The sequence below is a fragment of the Watersipora subatra genome, chromosome 3 (assembly GCF_963576615.1).
Source record: "Watersipora subatra chromosome 3, tzWatSuba1.1, whole genome shotgun sequence".
Classification (NCBI taxonomy): domain Eukaryota; kingdom Metazoa; phylum Bryozoa; class Gymnolaemata; order Cheilostomatida; family Watersiporidae; genus Watersipora; species Watersipora subatra.
Genome location: NC_088710.1, coordinates 73,331,540 through 73,352,260, shown reverse-complemented (window position 1 = coordinate 73,352,260; position 20,721 = coordinate 73,331,540). Strand labels below are relative to the sequence as shown.

General features: G+C 36.4%; 1 protein-coding gene across 1 annotated transcript; it reads right to left on the bottom strand.

The window, feature by feature from the left end:
* Positions 1-15: 15 nt before the first annotated feature.
* On the bottom strand, positions 16-19,614 carry LOC137391228 (DNA-directed RNA polymerase I subunit RPA49-like). Its single transcript, XM_068077636.1, has 11 exons — positions 19,463-19,614; positions 6,293-6,387; positions 5,964-6,016; positions 5,440-5,599; positions 4,599-4,767; positions 3,709-3,777; positions 3,481-3,577; positions 3,212-3,351; positions 3,021-3,120; positions 2,088-2,210; positions 16-494 (listed from the first exon to the last, which is right to left on the bottom strand). The coding sequence occupies exons 1-11, from the start codon at positions 19,524-19,526 to the stop codon at positions 353-355; spliced, it is 1,212 nt and encodes a 403-aa protein (XP_067933737.1). The 5' UTR covers positions 19,527-19,614; the 3' UTR covers positions 16-352.
* Between the last annotated feature and the right edge of the window lie 1,107 nt (positions 19,615-20,721).

The following is a 20,721-nucleotide window of genomic DNA, read 5'->3' as shown; positions in this document are numbered from 1 at the left end:
CAATCCAATGTGATGTGCGGCCAATACAAAGTATATATTTGTCAGTAATGGGCGACTGAATTGATATTCAGGAGTTCGGCGAGTGGCAATTAGGAACTCAAAACTTTATGTCTTCCAAACACCAAACCTGATCTAATGAATAAAACGAGATGAAATGTTGACTATTGTATCACTTGTTTTTTCTACATGGGCTTGAAGAAGCGTACCAAAGCAACGAGAAAAAACAACTTCACCGAGTCTGATGCAAAATATCAACAATTTGCGTCTCCTGCTTGTCTCTTAGCAGTTTAATTGATTCAAAACAATGAAACAGCAGTTGTTGGTAATCAAAAAGCCTTCAGTTGTCTTCTCATCACCTCCTGGACTTGAAGGATGGCCTAGCAGTTGGTACAGGGAAAGTGAGAGGCGCAGCCAGCGTAACAACTATCTCTGGAGTCCGTCCCATCTTGTTCACTCTCACCTTACAACCCATTGCTTTTGAGATGCTTGTCAGCCTACCAAATAAGCTTTATTAAAAATTTTCCATTTGGAAAAACGTAAGATATAATCGTTCAAAGATGTAGTTAGAGCAGGAAACAGGCATTTCATGCATTAGATTATGATCATAAGAAAAAAAATATCACACCTGCATGAGAAAATAGCATTGTGGTGGTGAATAACCAGTGTTGTAGAACTGAAGCTGGTTTTTTGTTTTAGATCAGCCGCAAAAAAATTAAAGGTTATGTTAAGAGGCAAGGCATTATTTGACAGCCACACTACACCTTACTAATAGCACTAATTTTCCTTTGTCTATGTTTAGAGATGTCTATGTTTAGAGATGTCTATGTTTGTCTATGTTTAGAGATGTCTATGTTTGTCTATGTTTAGAGATGTAAACGAAAACAAGAACAAAGAATATTATATAATAAATTAGATAGATAAAACAACATACTAGGAATGTTTGAAGAGGATAGAGATTGTGAGCTAATAGCACCTTTAGGCTAACTAGTAATACCTGCACTGCCAACAGGTATTCATTAAAATATAGCAAACTACCAGACGAGAAGGGTCTACGTTTTTGTAATCGGCTGAGTAACTCTTATATTTCTGTTAGCATTTAAAACTGAAAGCAGAGAATTTTGCATTATTTTACAACATCCTATTAGTTAAGTTATACAAACTGATGATTCACTGTTATTCTTCAGTTTGATTAACTCTCTGCATATAAGTACGTAAGTACGTACGTATGTGGATGTCTTGTACTATTCATTACAAACACGGCACTCAATAAATACAAACGGTGAGAATAAAACAGAGCAGTGATAGAACTGCAGTGGGAGGAGATGGTACATGACCGCGGTCTGGGTCAGACTTTGTCCTAGGATAGATTTAGAGCTATGTCCAAAAACATCTTTCCACTTTTTCGTCTTTCGTTGGAGCCATTTTTACACACTGAGCTGTGAGCAATCCAACGCTGAACCTAAGCCTATCTGTTAACCTACTGGAGTCGATAGAGGGGTTATAGCGTGAACATATACGAGTTTTTTTGTGGAGCTCCCATATAAAATTGCTTTTAGGTGAGTTTTGTCTGGTAAAAACTCTACTAACTAGAGGAATATACATGTACTCTTGTCAATAACTAGTCCTTTAGTCGCTGATACCCGCTGCCAATTTTCATATCAAGATCACTGATTTACTAATCTAAATTTGTCAGCTACTCACAACATTGCTGGCTCCAACTTGCAGCTGGCTAGTACACACCTTATAATTCAATCTTATCAAGTTTTACAAAGTCACATAAGCCTCGTGCATCTCTTAGACTGATTGGTGGACAAATCAATGAAGACAATTACTATGATCAATAAAATAGCTAGCATCCCAGTCCATTGTTTATTAGACCAATATTATTGGTGCAGTAGTAAATCCATCTTTTCCAGTTTCAGTTTTTTTTTCAGTTTCGAGCATGCTATTCATTTTTATCGGCGCAATAACATTCCACGCGTTAACGTTTTTGGCTAATCGCAAACATCTTTTTAATGTAAAGTTACAATGAGGGTTTTTAGCACACAACAGGCCATTTACAGGTTAATTTTTGACAGACCACTTACTTCTTGGTGCCAACCTTAACAGTTGACAAGAGCTGGTTAGTGGCGAGTGTGTAGTTCTCAAGGTGCAGACCAAGAAGGATAATGATGACAAATATTTTATCTTTGATTCGGGGAGGCACTGAACTGCAAGTCAAAACCAAATAGCTCAGCGATAGACTAGGAGTGAACTAGACGCCAGAAAGGGCAGCTGCTGAACTGATCAGAGATTCGCATTCTAGGTTTGCCATGCGGAAACTCCAATGAATGAAACCAGTTCGAGTGAGTGACATGTATAGTGACATAATAACTATACATGAGCCAAATCTTACCTGCTGCAATCTTTAAAGCACACCATTAGTTTTTTGTGTGCACAAGAGGCTTGAACAGGTAACCAAGGTAACCATTCCATGTGGTAAACAGAAATTGAGAGTTAGAAATATCCAAGGCCCAACTATTCGGCAAAGTTCTCAAAATCATTACTGTTAGAAGTGCATGAAAGGAAAGAAAGGTCCGCTCATAACTACACACCCGGTCTCTTTAGTATAACTCATCTTACTGTTCACATCTTAATGCTCATAACAACATGATAAACTGTTTGCGTAGACAAGACCTTTTAGGAACAGGTTGTCTGAACACAAGATGTCGGAGTAGTGTTTTGGGTACTCGGAGAGTTACGCGGTGTTCATTACAACCTGACAATGATGACTCTACCACAGAGCTATTCGTATGTCGAGTAGGTGAGAATACAAAATCATGAATTACCAGGAGATTAATAACAAAGGAGATTACAATAATTCTGGAAAGAGCCTTTTATCAACTGAGTTTGCAAATCCTGTCTCCTACTAGTATAATAACATGTGCAACATCTGAAGCAACCAAAATCTGAATTGAAAGCTGTGAAGGGTAACAGCGATATTGAACTGTATATATCTTACAGAGAGTTGTGAAACTTACCGAGACCGACCAGATTTAATTGTGTAGTGTTCTAAGATGTAGTTGAGGCAGGAGGCAGGCATTTCATAGATTTGATTAGGATCTGATGCCGAAAATGGATCTATGATAATAAAAATACAAATATCATATCTCTATAAAATAGAATGTAGCTTTGTGTTAGTGAATAGCCAGTGTTGAGGAACTGAAGTTACCTTTTTGTTTTAAATCGTTCGCACGGAGATTGAAGAGTTTTATGAGAAAGAGAAGGTATTTGATAATAACAAGCCTTTTCCTCCTCTGATGCTCCGCTAAAGGCAGCTTCTCAAGTTGGTCCTGAATGAATGCTGGATATCTAATAAGACAACAAGATAAACTCTTAGACTCTTCAGAACCGGATATATGAGCCTAAAAGGCACACTCAGTATAGTACTAGTCTGAGAGTCTGAGTACTAGTCTGAATTAGCTGCAGCACACATCTCACCGCTCCTCTTTTCTCCAGTCTGCCAGGACACTAGAATCAACCTCCATCAGCTCACTGATAAACTCCTCCAAGTCAGCCCTGATATTCGGAGGGAAGTCTAAGGTTGCTGGCTAAGGAAGTTGAAGCCGGCCCATTTTGCAGGTATGAAATACAGCACGCATTACCTGCCTCACTAATATTATACACTTCATGTATGATCAAATAAAATAGCCAGTGAGCAAAGGATACATTCGTCCATAGGATAGCAGCTTGCAAGGTCTTTAGTGGTTGTGTCATGGGGAGGCAACACTTGCTCATCTGCAACAACCAATCACTGAATACAATATTGTAAGTAGTCTAAGCTAGTACCTCATACATGTAACTTGTGTGAAAAGGAAAACTAGTGTTATCTATATATATATATATATAAATCTGTGTTTGTCGATCTGTCATCCGTGTGTTCAATTATAGCGAAAAAGTTTTAGAAACGAAAAGTTGCCTTCGCACTGGACTTGAACTCTGAACCTCCACTTTTGCAGAAAGGTGTGCTATCCATTGGACGATGTGTCCAACTGGCATTACTATGGAATAATTGTGCACATGCTTATGCACCAGCCAATCTTTGACGCAACCTTTTTCCTAACGCTGGTTTCAGAGAGATGGACACAAGTCTTATTATAGTAAAGATTTAGACTAGTTTAAGTTACTCAAATTCATTAGTTTAAGAAACTTAGCCAATTAAAAATAAACTTTTTATGCAAAAATGTTTTATTACCCGTACGACACTGGGCATTTATCTAGTCTAGAATAAATGAGAAGGCTGTGTGGAAGAGCAAGAGGTCAAGCAAAGCCTGCTAAAATAGCAGCATTTCATGATCAATCTTCCAATTGAACAGTACTGAATTTTATTTTAGTCTGAGCCTTCACTTATGCGTGTTAACAGAAGAGGTGATTGCTCATAAATTCTTCTTTTGGATCCATTTCCAAGCCTAATTATCTGGTTAAAATCTGATAGCGCTGCGTGAATGGTAAAGCTTTGCGTATCTCAGCGAATGATCTACATGTACATGCTCAGACACATGGTTTTAGCAAGGTGAGGGGATTGTGTAGCTGCATAGGTTAAAGTTCAAATAAACAACCTTTGTCTTGGTCGGCAGAACGACTAGGGGTAGTGGGTGCAGATACGTTGTCTATGCCTGACAGGTCAAGGGCCTCATGTATCATATCTTTGTGAATAGCGTGCTTGCGCTTGAGCTGCATGTTCCTCTTCTGCTTGGCTCCTCCAAATGCCTCTATCATACTCTCAAACTGAAGGCAGTGAAAAGCGATTGACAAACTAAAGACAGTATGAGACTTTTCTCATTCCTACCAAACTAAATATAGAGTGAGACAACTCTCATTCCCAACAAACTACATACAGAGTGAGACAACTCTCATTTATAACAAACTACATACAGAGTGAGACAAATATCATTTCTAACAAACTACATACAGTGTGAGACAACTCTCATTTCTAATGAACTACATACAGAGTGAGACAACTCTCATTTCTAACAAACTATATACAGAGTGACCTTTAGAAACTTTCATTTCTAATAAACTACATAGGCCTACAGAGTGAGATATCCCTCATGTAATGCAAATCAACCAGATTCAAATGACGAGAAATGGAATGATCATCTACGAGTAGTCGCAGAGTGCTAAATATAATCGCTGATGACAACTATACAAGCATGTTCGGTGAAAGTTGAAATAGATGAAACTTGAGTAAATTACGAGCTAATCACAGACACTGATACAAACAAACTGCACTCCACAATGATTATCATGTGATAAACACAACGAATTATGAATCATACAAGGAATGTGTTTCATGATAGGCTGTCTATGGATGCTAGAGAGAACCTATAAAATAAAGTCATAATTGTGGAGTTGACAGAATACAAAGTGAAAGACAATCGTACAAAGAAGAAGGCAAACCTGCTCTTGTCGTGTCATAGGCTTGACATCAGGAACAAGGTCGTGCTCCGAGCCTTCTTCAGCTATACTCACTGCTGGTCGCACACGCACACGTTTCAAGGGTATGAGAGTCATTTCGTTCGTCTCTGGATCCTCCACGCCGATGAACTTGCCCTCATCCCTATGATAGTCACTTAACCAGATTTAATTCCCCCAAAACATATTTATATTCTCATATTCACCAGCTAAGCTGCCAGCAATTAACAAACTCATGCTAATTTCAGTAATGAATTGTCACAAATGGCCCTGATGATACCACCTACTAACTTACCACAAGAAACAATTTGTGAATGTTTACTAACTATGATTCATGGGAAACTCCTAAAGCTCAATGTTAATTGGCTATCATTGCTGTATAATCACAGTTGGCACTGATTGCAACATACAAATAAGAGATTTCGCTGATTTTGAAATTTGTTACAGCTCCCTAGCACTTTACAAATATGCAATAACTATCAATATTGGCAGAATGCATAAAGCTTTACCGTTTTATGCAGTCGTAATTTCCAGCATAGTCCATTTGATCAGTCTGTACGACCTAAAAATAGCACGTGATCTTAGCATGTTATGACAAAGATAATGAAAACTTGTCCATTGAATTACTAGAAAAGAGCCTACATGGTGACCATCACGAACATTAAAGTGAACAATGAGTAGTCACTGTTTTCATTTAATATTATACGTCAGTTTTGTTGACTCCCCTGCAAGCTTGCGAGCATATTGCTATCAACACCATAAATTAAATTAATCTACCTTAACCAAAGATACAAAAATTTTATGCACTCTTTTGTAGAGGATCTTTATTCAAACATACCAGCTTACAGAGTCTGTCTGAGTTTTGGTGCTGGTATATATCTGCTTGCACATTCTTATATCCAGATGGCTCCAAAACACCATGTGTGAAACCAACTAAAACAGGAAGTAGCAGGGCGAATATAAACAATTAAAATTATCCTACAAATTGGTTGATGCATTTCAATAAAAAATAGTTTTTTAAATTTGCATACTGTAGCTTGTACAGAAAACAACTTAAACAAGGATGAACATCAGATTTTCAAGTAGACGTTTTATAACTTAGCTTAATCATGGCTAACACAAAACATGTGCGGCTACTATAAGAAGATTCCAGAAATCTGAAGAGAACTAACCAATAATACAGATTTTTGTGATGCGTTGCATTATGCCGACTAATTTGCAATAGATGTAAGACAAGGCCAACTCAGCCTAACCCTCTGCCACTGGTTTAGTTGCTAGCCTAGCCCATGCACTCCAAGCTTTTAGCTAATGAAACATAGAGTAATTACCAGTGACTTATTGGTAACTTTTGAAAATTTCAAGGTCTTAGCCTACTAACTGATTACTTACACAAGTTTGTTGTACCTAAAGTAACTTTCTCTGGTTAGCAATAATTTAGTAACAAGTCAGAGTTGATCCATTTAGAGAACTCTCTATTGTAGTATCTGCTGATAATGTTCGATATCAGTGCTAAGGTTATCAATTTCCTTAGTCTCTCAAAGTGTGAAACAGAAAGTGTGGCCTGATTAATAAACACACAGGCAAATAGAACAAAAGTGTAAAAAGTATCGAATGTCATGCTTCTTTATCTAAATTGTAACTCTATCCACACACTTATTAGTAATTTTAAAAAATTACATGAATAAAAAAATTTTAATTTTTTTGTAACAGTAACTACATCTAGAAATGTAAATCTCAGTGTTTGTTTGTCTGTCATTCGTGTGTCCAGTTATAGCAATAAAGTTTTAAGAATGAAAAATCCGCTTCACAATGGAATTTAACTAAGAACCTCCAGTATTCCAAATAGATGTACTATCCATTACACTACATGTAATGGATTATGTGCACAACTATTCCATAGTATAGCCAGATGGAAATACTATGGAATAATTGTTGCACATCATACTTATTACACCTGCCAATCTTTAATGCCGATTAGTTAAAATAGCATGATTCAGTAGCACGCTTGCAGATCATGATGTGATTTTGTTCCTAACGCTGGATTCAGAGGGACGGACATGGCTCAAGTGATGGACACTAGCCTAAGTTACTCAAATTCATTGGGTGAAGTAACTTAGTCAATTAAAAATAAATTTTCTATGCAAAATTTTTTTTTATTACTTGTGCAACGCTGAGCATTCAGCTAGTATCTATATAAGTTTAATGTAATAAGACTACCTTTGCGACAGCAAAATACTGCAAAGCTTTTATTTGAATGCCACCTCTATTTGACCGTCACTAGAGAAGATGGGTGGAAAAATAGAGCGCCACTCTTTAATCGGACGCCACCTCTATTTAATTGCTACTTGGACATTCTTTGATTTTTACCAACCCATAATAGCAAGTGATCAAGTAGAAAAGTGTCCAAAAATAATGCTAATAATGACTCGATTACATCACCAACAATTAATCTTTTGTGGTTGCTGTTCATAACTAAGCCCATGTTCTAACTCCATAGATTACGGTTTTGTCTTTATAATTTCGACAGCAACGCCAGAGAAATAATTAAAAATAGTATCAGGCTAATAGCAGTTCTTGTTTAACACGGTCTTGATACTTCGATGTTTGTGAAAAATGGTTTACAATTACGATAAAATCTGCACTACTATTTACATACTAAAAGCAGTGCTTAGCGCGCACGCAGTTAGAAGGTTATCGTAATTTTTGCGAAAAGTTTTTCAGATAGCAACAAAAAAGTTTTGCTAAGCTAAAAAATTGTTGGACGCTAATATCGATTAGTTCAAGAGTGCAGAAAAAGAGTTGAGGTCAGCAGACACTGTGGAAGGTATTGAACAGATAGAAGATGAAATGGTTCCAAACGAACGCAATTGGTCGAGCATATGATGCGAATATTTTTGTTTCAGAAAGGTTAATTTTTGTTTCGCATGTATTATAAATATGGTTTGTTTATGTCACTTATTTTTTAATATATATTTGTGTATCATTTGATAGATTATTATTGTATAACTTAAAAGCTTGCAGATTTATAGCATATTATTTTGTAACATCACCGCGGTTATCTAAAATCGGCTTACAATAGATTGACGCCCATAACTCCTGTTCTATCGCACGTAAAAAGCCAGTTTTGGCTACAAACTGTAGCAAATACATCAATGAACTTTTATCCAAATTATCAAATATAGTTATAAACTAAAAATATGCATTCAGAATTAGAATGGAATAAAATATTGAAAGCCCCATTGAATTGCAACACAGACTATATCATTGCAGGTTAATTGCAAGCAATAGATATCAACTGATAGAGATAATTCTCAGCTACCCAATGCATAGTCATTTAGAGAGTTATGACAAATTAGAGGTAAGCCATCAAATTTCTTGCATCTAAAAAGGTTAATATCGCTCCAGCCGAAGAGTGCAAAATATAGGACACATTCGCTTCACCCGTAAAAGGGTCAAATTCAGCCTCCCAAAAATCTGATGAGCTATTTGAAAAATACAACAACTCCCTCTATTTAACCGTCACCTCTAATAAAATACGACTACAGGAAAAGGAATGGAAAATAAAGCGCCATGGCGTTCAAATAAAGGTTTTACGGTAGCCACATTATACTTCTCTCAGAACTCTGTCAGATGCTTACTATTTTATTGTATTTTATTTCAGTTTGATTTCATTTAGTTATTTATAGCTATTTTGAGATGCAACAATCATGTATGCCATTTCGATTTTAGGCTATCAAGAGCTGCAGTTACCAACTGCAGTTAATAACCCCTACTACCGCATATATATATATATATATATATATATATATACAGTAGGAGCGAGCGCCTTCTGTATATACAGTCAAACATGGATAACTCGAACTTCAAGGGACCGAGCAAAAGTGTTCGAATTATCAGAGCATTCAAGTTATCAGAGCACTGTCACAAGTCCATATATTTACTTATTTATTAGTAGATACATGTACATATACAAACTATAATATAAATCAAAAGCACAAATGGCTTGTTTCAAATTAAATGCTTCTAATGTAAAGTTTAAAACGTTTTCATGAAATAGTATAGAGATTTTTCTATCACTTGAGATTGGTTTGTTGTTTGAGGTGATGTTATTGCCAGGACGCTTTTCAGATTGACATTGGCAAAACTTGATCGTTGTTGAAATGCTCAAAAGAAAAGACATTTTTTTCTTTTGGGGTTTTACCTACGATCAATTTTGCCGTTTTTTCTTGAAGTTTATGCAGATTACCTTACTTTACCTGGGATTCGTTAAGAGCAACACTCCGAGGCAGTTCAATTAGAAGTTTTACGAGGTTTTACGGTACATTCTATATCACTCACGCTTTTTTAATAGATACTTATTGAATGTACACACGTATTCTGTGTTTAGGTCAAACGATGAATAGTTTTTTGTAGCTCAGACAACGTATACGTTTAATTACAACATTTTTTTAAGACGTTTTAAACATCCAACATTCCAACGTTAATTCAACACGGAATCAACGTCGGAAAACTATTCATCACGGGCTAGCCGAGTCACGCACTCAAGGATTTTCGCCACGCACATACAAAACAACATGCGATTTTTGTTTTGTATGTGCGTGGCGAAAATTCTTGCGCGCGTGACCCGGCTAGCCCGTGCTATTCATCGTATCGCAGTATAAATCAAATTTCACCAAACTTTTAGAAAAGTCGTTGACAAAACTATTTTGCCGATGGTGGTAATAATGACGCTTATGAATTACGAAAAGATGAAGTTTACCTCTATGGCTTTGAATAAAGTGATTTTCTAAAGCGAAAACAACCGTTTCGGTAGCTCTTGGGCAAAAAAACAGTTCGAATTAACAGTGTTGAGTTCGAGTTATCTATAGCAATTTATCATTACGTGGGAACGGACCAAAGGAAATGTTCGAATTAACCATGTGTTCGAGCTATCCGTGGACGAGTTATCCATGTTTGACTGTATATATACACTATAATATAAAGAGCACTTAGCTGTTGGTCAATAACTACAAATTTGTTTCAAGCAGATATAGATTTATCAGGTGATAACTTAATAATAGTATATGTATACATAAACTTTGAGAAATATATATATATATATATGTATATAAATATGTGACAGCGCGTATCATTTTCAATACAAACGCGGCATTTCATATAACACACAATAGGCTCTCAAAGTGAAACTTGTCCATGCGGCTTAGACTTTTGTAATTTGAGGTCATGACTTTTCTAGGACGAATCATATGTCAGGAATCAATTTCTGAGGTGTTTGATTAGCTAGGATGCTTTATTAGACTGTTTTGCAGACTTTAAAGTAGTTGCTAAGGACAACAAAAATGGCGACTTTTATTTCCGGTTATTCAGTCTACGTATCTTTTTAAAATGTCTCACTGCGATATCGGTGGTGGTGACTTTTGGAAAGAATTTGAGGAGGTCGATGTGGATTATTTAGATTTACTGTGTAGAGAAGCAAGTAATAGTGATTCTCGAAGCAGTAAGATCGATTTAGATCTTGAGAATGATGGATTAGATGGAAAGTTTCAGCTAAGTTTTACTGATAACAGTCATAGTTTAGGGATCCTGTCGTCCCGACAATATTTAACAGAAGGTTCGAAGCTTGGTACCAACACTCCTCTGACTGGATCTTCTGTTGCTCACTACGGATTTGATTATGCACAGCAGGTAGGTCAAAAACATTTTTTTAAATATTTTTTGTTGCTTGTTACAAAACGCAAATCTTATTTTATATTTTCGTCAAAAACGCACACACAGCCCAAAATATAACAATAATTACTCGACTATTACAAGGTATAAGGCTATGAATGTAGTGTTTTAAGTTGAAACATTGCTGAGTTTTAACAATTTGCAATTATCAATTGCAAATGCTAATTAAGAATTATAAAAACAATCAAATTTATAAATCAAAATGTATATTTAAAAATTAAAATATAAATAGTAAATGTACAATGTACTTGCATGTCTATAGCAAACAACAAATGTTTGTTTTGTTTAATTCTTAGGTCCACTACCCTGCCAACCCACAGCAACTTGAGCCACTCTATTTCAAAACCCTTCGGATGTGTGCGCTATTTGGAGTGGCCTGTGACACCTTCCCTGCACAAGTGAACTATCTGATTGATGAGACTGCCTGTGCGACAAAAGGAGCCAACAGCGTCGTATCCTATTTTTATCACTATCTTGAGACCTATGGCCTTGGTGAAGAGAAAGCTTTGTTCCACGCTGACAACTGTTGGTATGCAAGCAACAACCAATGTTATGAAGTTTCATGTTTGTATTGAAAATGTATTGATAAAATTATGTATACATAATCAAACCCTTTTAGTGGCCAGAATAAAAACAACGCAGTAATACAGTACATGGCTCGGCGCGTTGCAAACGGGCTGCACAAGGAGATTGAACTGAATTTTCTCGTCGCAGATCACACGAAGTTCAGCTGTGATTACTGCTTTGGCCTGCTAAAAAGGAAATACAGAACTAACAGAGTTCCTCTCTTTCTGATATAGCTGAGGTATGTTTCTCATTTTGTCAATTAGTGAAAAAAGAATTTGCAATTCTTGAATGCGCTATTTATAAACAAACTATCTAAAGGTTCTTGGTTACTTAATCTGAGTTGAAAGTACAACATAGAGAAATTCGATAATGTTGTACAATAAATGTAATACTAATTGACAGTGTGTGCAGTAATCGTTGTTTTGCTGCAGGCAGTGTCCAAGTAAAAAGCATGCCAATAGCGTGGAGAGTGAAGATATACAGCTTATGTCTGCAGAGTCAGCCAGGTCAGGGCGGCCTGAAATCATTCCGCCACCTTGTCTGAGTGTTGAACATCAGCAATATCTTTTCAAAGAAATCAAAGTTATGTGATGATAGCAAAAGAAATCTTGTGTGCCCAGCGCCCATTCAACAGCCATCACAGCTCAATACGTCTGCTGCAACGACTGCAGAATCCAAAAAGACTACTAAAAAGTCTACTAAGGCTAGCTGTATCGCCCTGATACAGAAATGTAAACGTCAATCATAGACAGTAGCAGCAGTGCTATTAATTTATTTTTTATTTATATTATATTATATTCATGTTATTTTAATAATGTTTTAATCAATTTTAACTTGCTTTAATTTAAACCTAATTTATCTACTAAACAGGTAACATTAATCTCAAATTGTCTCCCCGGGCTCAGAAGCCTTGGGTCGTCTACCCTAAAGACGCTAACTTATTCATCTCAGTAAAAGTTCTGTGAGTGCATTGAGTATATATTCTAACACTGATACATTTGCATCAATTTTATGCTCAAAATAATCAATTCAATGTGCAACACAATTTGGTAGTAACTCCTTTACTGTGTAATAATGTGTTCCTTTCCAACGACACAACATGTGACCTTGACCTCACTGTTTTTATGTATTTGAGTTCAAGTGACATCATCGGGACCCATTTCATATCGTTCGCCATGTTCTCTTCCCTATAGATCTCAACATTCATGAAAATATAATGTCTGTAGCGTGCGGTTGCTATGACATTCCAAAACGTCAACAAATAATACTGTTTAAAATTCAATCCACCAACTTTAAAGACGAATTTCTCAGTTTGTGGTGACGACCATATTGACCAACACCTTCTTCGATAAAAACCTGTATCTCAGGTTGAGTTGCTTCGATTTCAATTCTGAAAACAGTTTTGAAAAGCTGAGAAATTTCTCTATTACATTGGGCTAAAAAACAATTATGTGATCTGACCTCGTTTGTATTGAAAATGACACGACCTGTCACATATATATAAATAGATATGCATATATGTAAGTGTGTGTTTTTTAATTACTCTTTTTGAGTGGTCTCAGCCAGAGCGATTAAAAAAACTGGGCAAGTATTAGTAATTCTAGATTATAAATGCAGTTATGTTAAACAAAGACTGAAAAAACTCTAAGTTCTACAATTCTGCTAGCCTCCTATATCTTACTTTACTCAAGTCTATTGTCAGGGCATTTTATAGTTCTACTACAAATGTATGTTTTTGTCGATTGCTTTTGTTGATACTGAGTTAAACTTGAGATTGAGTATATAGAACATTTAAAAAAAACTTGGGTGTAAGACAGTAATGATTTATAGCAGGAGTAAGATAATTTCTCTAAAAAAACAGAAGGATTAGTAAGTCTGAAAAGGTTTACATGTTGAGAATAAGTCCAAGGAAACTAGTTGTGTATACATATCTGTGAGAAAGTTAAGAGAACAAATGTTCCATGACAAAAAACTAGTAAAAGTACTAGTGAAAGTAGTCCCACAATAGCTGTATAATTTTTGGTATGTTTTTATTCACGTATGTCAAACTTTTTTAGCTGTTAAAGGTTCCTTTGATATACTGGCATGTATGCCCAGATTAATATCTAATCGAGCAATTGTGATCTAATCCTCATTGTAAAAGTTCATTGCCATCTCCTTAGCAGTAAATCTCAACGATATAGGATGAGAGTTCAAAACAAACATAGAGGCACTGCAAGGTGATTGCCTATTACTCATACGGTTTATCCTATGTTTGGCAAGAGCAAAGGAAGACTGGATTAAACTAAAATGCAAAAAAATCAATAAATACCATCACAAATCGGAGATCCCTGCTACTCAAAGGTAAATAAGACAAGTTGCCTAGTATGGCACTTTGAAGACCATAATTACTCCGAATTAGAGAGGACTGGCCGACTTATTCCATTGCAATATGCAAACGACATATGTTGCATTGGTATTAACTGTAGCCACGAAATAGAGAAAATAAAGAATGACATACCGGCCATATTAGGAAAAAGGCATCTGACAATAAATGAAAAGTCTAAGACAATGGAATAAAAGATCAACAAAGATGGAGATACGAGCTGGGAGAGATGCAAGTACTTGGGAACATTACTTGATACAACAGCAGATATAAAGAGAAAGAAAAGATTAACAAATGAAACCAGACTAAAAATAAAACACATCACTGTACACAAAATTATCAGTCTGGAAACAAAGTTACAGGCATTTAATGCCTATGTAGCAAGCATATTTTTCTACAACAGTGAAACATGGACAATTAGCAAGGGTACGGCAAAAAGCAATAGACAGTTTCCATCGAAAACAACTTAAGAAGGTGTTAAATATTTAGGGGAAAGTGGGGTAATATGGGTTACCTCACCTAAAAAAGACTTTAGAAAAGTAAATATTGGTGGGATCCAAACAAAATTATGTCTCATCATATGGTATAGACTTGAGTTTATAAAACACCAAAAATACAACCTCCTAGCTGTTCATCCTTGAGACTTATCAGCAAAACTTTCAAATCCAAAATGTGGCTCATATTACCTCAACTACAGGGTAATATGAACCGTTTATAGAAATGAAGAAGCAATGACTTAATTGATAATAAGAATTGTGTTGAGTGGATAGGGAATACATTTATATATAATATAAAATATTACTACACTGTTCAAGCAGATTTGTAGCTTAGAAACATACAATACAGTTAATTAAAAAAATGACCATAGCCAAAGATGTTCAACTGAAAAACATTGTTTATATTGAAATAACTTTTGTTACACTATTTATATAAAAAGATATTTGCCACAGAAACTCTGTGATGAAAATATCAAATAACATGTTTACAATGAAAACAATGAAAGATCTACACCAAAAGAGAGTCTGCCATCAATTCTTGACCCTCTGCCGATAAATGCTGGTTCTGGTAACTTCATGACAATATCACACATCTCAACGAAGCTGGTGTCCGACTGGTCAGGAGACAGAAAATGCTGACCACTGCATTCGAAGAATGTAACCTGAGCCTCCTGCTCATCTTTTGACAAGACAGCCCTACAAAATGTTTGACACATTTCTTTGTAGCAAAGTTGACTACAACATAATCATCGGCGTTGATATCTTCGGTATCGTCACACACCTTATCATCCAGTATGTCATCCGATGTATCATCTAAAGGAATGGGTTCATCATTAGACTCGCTGTCACTCTCTGGTGTAGGATCAGCTCTCTCACATTTCACTGTTTCAAGTATTACATAATTATTAGAGCTCATTTGTTTCTGAGGAGTCACAGTAAGAATCTCAGTTTTTCTGGTTACACCTCTAGTAGATCTTTTCCTTTGACCAGCTTTAGGATGAGGCCTAATCTGCTCTGGTGTGATTGTATGGCTAGCTGCAGGTAGATGAAAAGTGGTTGCTGCAGATGAGATAGATATTTTGGTAACTTTGGCAGTGGTGGTGCTTTGTGAGGCATCCAGCATGACTTTTGATGAGCTAGGTGCGGTAGCTGCTTGAAAAGGACGATAGGTTACGAAGCGTGATGCTAGGTCATCATCGGTGAAGATGTTGCGATTAAATGGATAGATGCCTGAAGCTCGAAACCCTAGCTGGATGTTTCTCGGAGTAAATGATGCTGGGAAAGCAATGTTAGTCAGCTCTGCCATGTTGTAAATTGTCAGAGTTCGGCCTGGGTGAGTTAATTGCCAACCATTGCATGCATCAAAAAATGCTCTTTTGAATGGAGAGTAGATGGCAACATCAAGGGGTTGCAGACGATGCAACCGGTTGCAGTGAGGTGGAAAGCTAACCATGACAACTCCATGCTCTCTAGCAACCTCTATAGCCTCAATGCTGACATGGTTGTCTAACAGCAAAAGGACTCGATTTTCTTTAGTGGCTCGTGTGTAACTAATGAATTGTCGAAGCCATTTAATGAAGATCTCCCGAGAAGTCCATCCTGATGGGCTTGCTGCACCAGTGCTGCCAGAAGGGGCACCTGAAAGCATGTAATCTTTAAAATGCACACGTGAGAAAATTATCATAGGCGGCATAAAGTTTCCTTTCAAGAGCGTTTACTGAACCAATCATTGTACAAATCTGGCCTCTTTCTGCGGAAGTAATTTGCCCCACTTGCTTCATTGATCTGTCGGCGATGACTTTTGGTGGACGGTGAGATGTGGTTATGGCAGTTTCATCCATGTTCCAGATAGCATTAGGATTAAAGTTGTATTTGCCATATATAACTTCTAGGTTATCGTAAAACATGTTCAAATTATGACGATTAAAACTGGTAGCTCTACCAAGGCTGGTTCCCTGAGGCTTACGTATAGTAAGCTTTTGATGTCTTTCCGTAAAACCTTCAACCCAGTCTATACCAGCTTTTTTACACTTATTCCATGACTCAGGGTATTTACAGTTATTTTGCTTAGCATACTCATAAGCCAAGTCTCTGAGATTGGACTTGGTGAGACCATGTAACTGTTGTGAAGCTTTTAGTAAATACAGCTGAAGATCGTCTTCCATATTTTCAGTAAATACTTTATTTTTGGTGGAGCCAGCATTATAATTTATTATAACACCATTCTGAATGTTACATTTTGTAGCTGCTAGGTAGCACTGTAATGTAGTTATAGGTATTTTCAAGTCGCGGCTGACCTGTCTCAGCGGAATGCCTTTTTCTATGATGCATTTCACTGCTTCTTCTACCATGGCAAGAGAGTTGGGCTCAGTTTTTCTTTAGTAACTTCTAAGCATTGTAGCTGTAATAACCTACAAAAAGTTATATATGATTGCTCACACTGTTTTGAACCCAACAAACTTTGATTTACTTAAGATTTAATTTGTATGGGGTAATATGGACCAGACCCATTTTACCCCGAATCTGGTGGCCCATATTACCCTTTTCTTAATGTCTCAAACCTTTTTTAATTTATTAAAGACTATACATAATTTCACTATTTTTCTTTTCATACTAATGTGTACACATACATTGATTAACAGATGCAGAATTGTATCAACAGCATAAGCTAAGGCACTCCCTTACCCTAATTTGTAGATAGTAAAATGTAGAGAAGATAAATACATGTATATACAATATCACTCACCTCTTTTGCAGCATGAAGCACATGTGACTGAAATCAATATGGTTGTCTCATGACCTCATATCCTGTCATGTGAATTTAGCATTATTCTCTATGTGTTCTAAAAATCACAGGTGTCCTTTAGCGGGATATTGCCGAAGCCGGGCCGTAGTCTACACACACAAAAAACGACGAAGGTCCACGTAGTTATGAGCAAAAACAAAAGTATCCACCCAAATATCTCACCAATCCGATGAGCAGCGAACAAAAACTAAACCAATCGACAGAGCCACCCATCATGTCAAAATATTCAAAGTTTCAAGTCATGTTTTGCACAACTCACCTTATGGTTTATCAGAACTTGTCCCAAAATCCCTATTAATTAGAGACTGTCCGATTGTTGTTTTGGAAATGGTCGCCGCTAGCCTAACCTAACATCCTGATTCAACATCTCAGTAACTATCGGGGCAATGCTGAGTGCTCTTAAACTTTTTGATTCCCTCTTTTAGCAATGCCCCGATAGTTACTGAGATATTGAATCAGGACATTAGGTTAGGCTAGCGGCGACCATTTCTAAAACAGCAATCGGGCAGTCTGAAATTAATAGGGACTTTGGGACAAGTTTTGAGAAACCATAAGGTGAGTTGTGCAAGACATGACTTGAAACTTGAAATATTTTGACATGATGGGTGGCTCTGTCGATTGGTTTAGTTTTTGTGTTCGCTGCTCATCGGATTGGTGAGATATTTGGGTGGATACTTTTGTTTTTGCCCATAACTACGTAGACCTTTGTTGTTTTTTTGTGTGTGTAGACTACGGCCCGGCATCGGCAATATCCCGCTAAACGACACCTGTGCTAAAAATAGTACATTTTGAAGTGGCCCATATTACCCAGTGGCCCATATTACCCCACTTATTATTATTATATTTTCCCACTTAGACCGCACAGCAGATGCGTAAGGGGCGTGGGAACACGGTGTGTTTACACTAATAAGTGGTTTCAAAATAAGATTTTTTTTAAAAATTATATTGTGTTTTTTTATTTATTTATATATACATATATATATTTTTACATACATTTATTTTATTCTGTCCTAAGGATTCATCTTATCAGGATCTTAACTCTCTTGGTGTACGGGGCCAAAAGGACTGATAGAATACATTAGTTCTTATATATGGAGTATAGGTGTTTGATTTTTGGCTGGTATTGTATCCTATGTTTTCGCATTTGAATGGTGGTTCTATGCCCTCGGCAGCACATCTTACAAACAGTTTATGCCTACCCTCTCTTCTTCTCTCCTGTAAGGACTCAACACTTGTATCTTCTCGTAATTTTGTAAAACTTATCTGGCCCTTAATGTTAAAAATAAATCGTAGTGCTTTATTTTGCAACTTTTCAAGCTGTTTGACATGTTTATTTTGATAGGGATCCCAGATTTGTGAGGCATATTCTAGTGTTGGCCTTACTAAAGAAAAATAGGCAATCTTTTTTGTAGGGGTATCTGCAGATTTTAGCACCCTTCTGATCATTGCCAACTTCTGTGTAGACTTAGTTGTTATTTTGTCTATGTGTTCATTCCATTTTAGATCTGCTTGTAGTTGTAATCCGAGATAAGGAAAAGAAGACACTTTATTTAGATTTTGTCTACAGAAAGTATATCCAGGGTGGCTATTAATGTTTTTACCAATTTGTGAGAATGTGCACTTGTCAACATTAAATTTCATTTGCCACTTAGAAGCCCATGCCTCTAATGCAGAAAGGGCTTACCACTTACCTACTCGCAAAACACAACGAGTGAATTTAAAAGCGGAGGTTAAAATTCTATGGGCATGTCAGTAGAATAAAAGATGATACGCATGTCACTATTACCATGGCATAATGTTATAGACCATTCAAGATTTATAAGCAAAGGATCGCCTAATTTTACATAAAGGAGGAATCTGCTGTCAGACTTGGATAAGGTAGGCATTGGCAAATCGAAGATGATCTCTCCAGATTGAAGGGATAGCGTGTTTTAGTAAATTATCTGGGCAAAACTTGAGGAACTGTAATAAGGACACAGCGGGACAGTCGCAGATGGTAATGAAGCACAACGTTCTACCTACAAATATTGCTAAAATAATAATCACCTGAAAACAACGGCGGTAAAGACTCCGCATTTGAATCTACGAGAACTGTAGTTGCCAAACTCATACTCCGTTTTTATGTTATACTTTTCATGTGTCTATAAAATAGCATATAACATTTGACCAAATTATATTATACACCATGCTAAACATGCAAATATCTTCAGAACATGCTTACATTTATAGCTAATTTCTTACCGTTGGTTGGCGTAAATCGTATACATGTATGTTTTTAAAACGTTATCTCTGAACAGGTTATAGTTTCAGATTTATGCTAGGTCAAGGAGATTTGAGAAATTAGCTAACGTATAAGTGCCAAGAACGATGAGAATTTGAGAGATCAATGTCAATAGTTTTAGCAACAAGCTCGTGGTGTCGCAACAAAAAAGAAGAAATTTTAGGTCAGCTGTCATACATATTATATGTCAAGGCAATATCATAGTCAATGCACATTTAAACAGTTTCACTCAGGTGCTTACCAGTAATATTTTTTTGTACATTTTATAGTTTTATTAATAAATGGACACCAGATATTGTGCGTTGTTGCGCCCTTTTCGATATTGTCTGGTTCATCGTGAAGTATGTGCTCTCTTACGTTACAATGCATCAAGCAATCTGAAGCATTAATTTAAAAGGAAAAGGTGGCTCATCGTAATAACTATGTGTATACGTAGCAGCAGGGGCTACAGTCTACTGTTTTCTATCTGTAACATGCCCCAAGCGAGCTTTCTGTTGTCGTGTTCTCGCTTAATGTCTCGTGACTATAGGGCTCGTGAACACAGTAAATGTAGGCCTATATGTCTTCTTTTGTTTGTGAATGTAAATTCATGTTTATATATGTTCTTTATTTGATATTTTTTGTTAATATATTAATATTCAGCTAGCAATTCTCTCTTTATCTCTTGTTTTATTTTATATTTTTATTATCTATTTAAATATTACATTAGCTCTCCAGAGAGTATTTTTTTCTGATAGCACTTCTGGTTTTCGTTGTGACATTGCCACAATTATGTGCGCATTTTCATTATGAGTTTTAGCCTGATTACTGTGGCAGTTGACACAATGGTGTATCGTCAAAACTAGTTCTTACCTATAGTGATGCACTGCGAATGTTAGGATTCTCCCCAAAATAAGAGATCAGATCATTAGCCTACTTTTAGTTTTGTTGTAAATTGCATAACATTTTGCAGAGTGAAACTCATATCTTACCGTTGAAAAAAAATTTTTTAAACAACTTATTTTAGTGGTTTTATTGTTCAAAA

Coding starts and splice junctions, on each gene's coding strand:
- LOC137391228 (XM_068077636.1), bottom strand. CDS start 19,526: ATGAGTTTGGCAACTACAGTTCTCGTAGATTCAAATGCGGAGTCTTTA. Junction 5,600..5,963: donor AATTACGACTGCATAAAACG/GTAAAGCTTTAT, acceptor TGACTATCATAG/GGATGAGGGCAAGTTCATCG. Junction 2,211..3,020: donor ATTAAATCTGGTCGGTCTCG/GTAAGTTTCACA, acceptor TTTGACTTGCAG/TTCAGTGCCTCCCCGAATCA.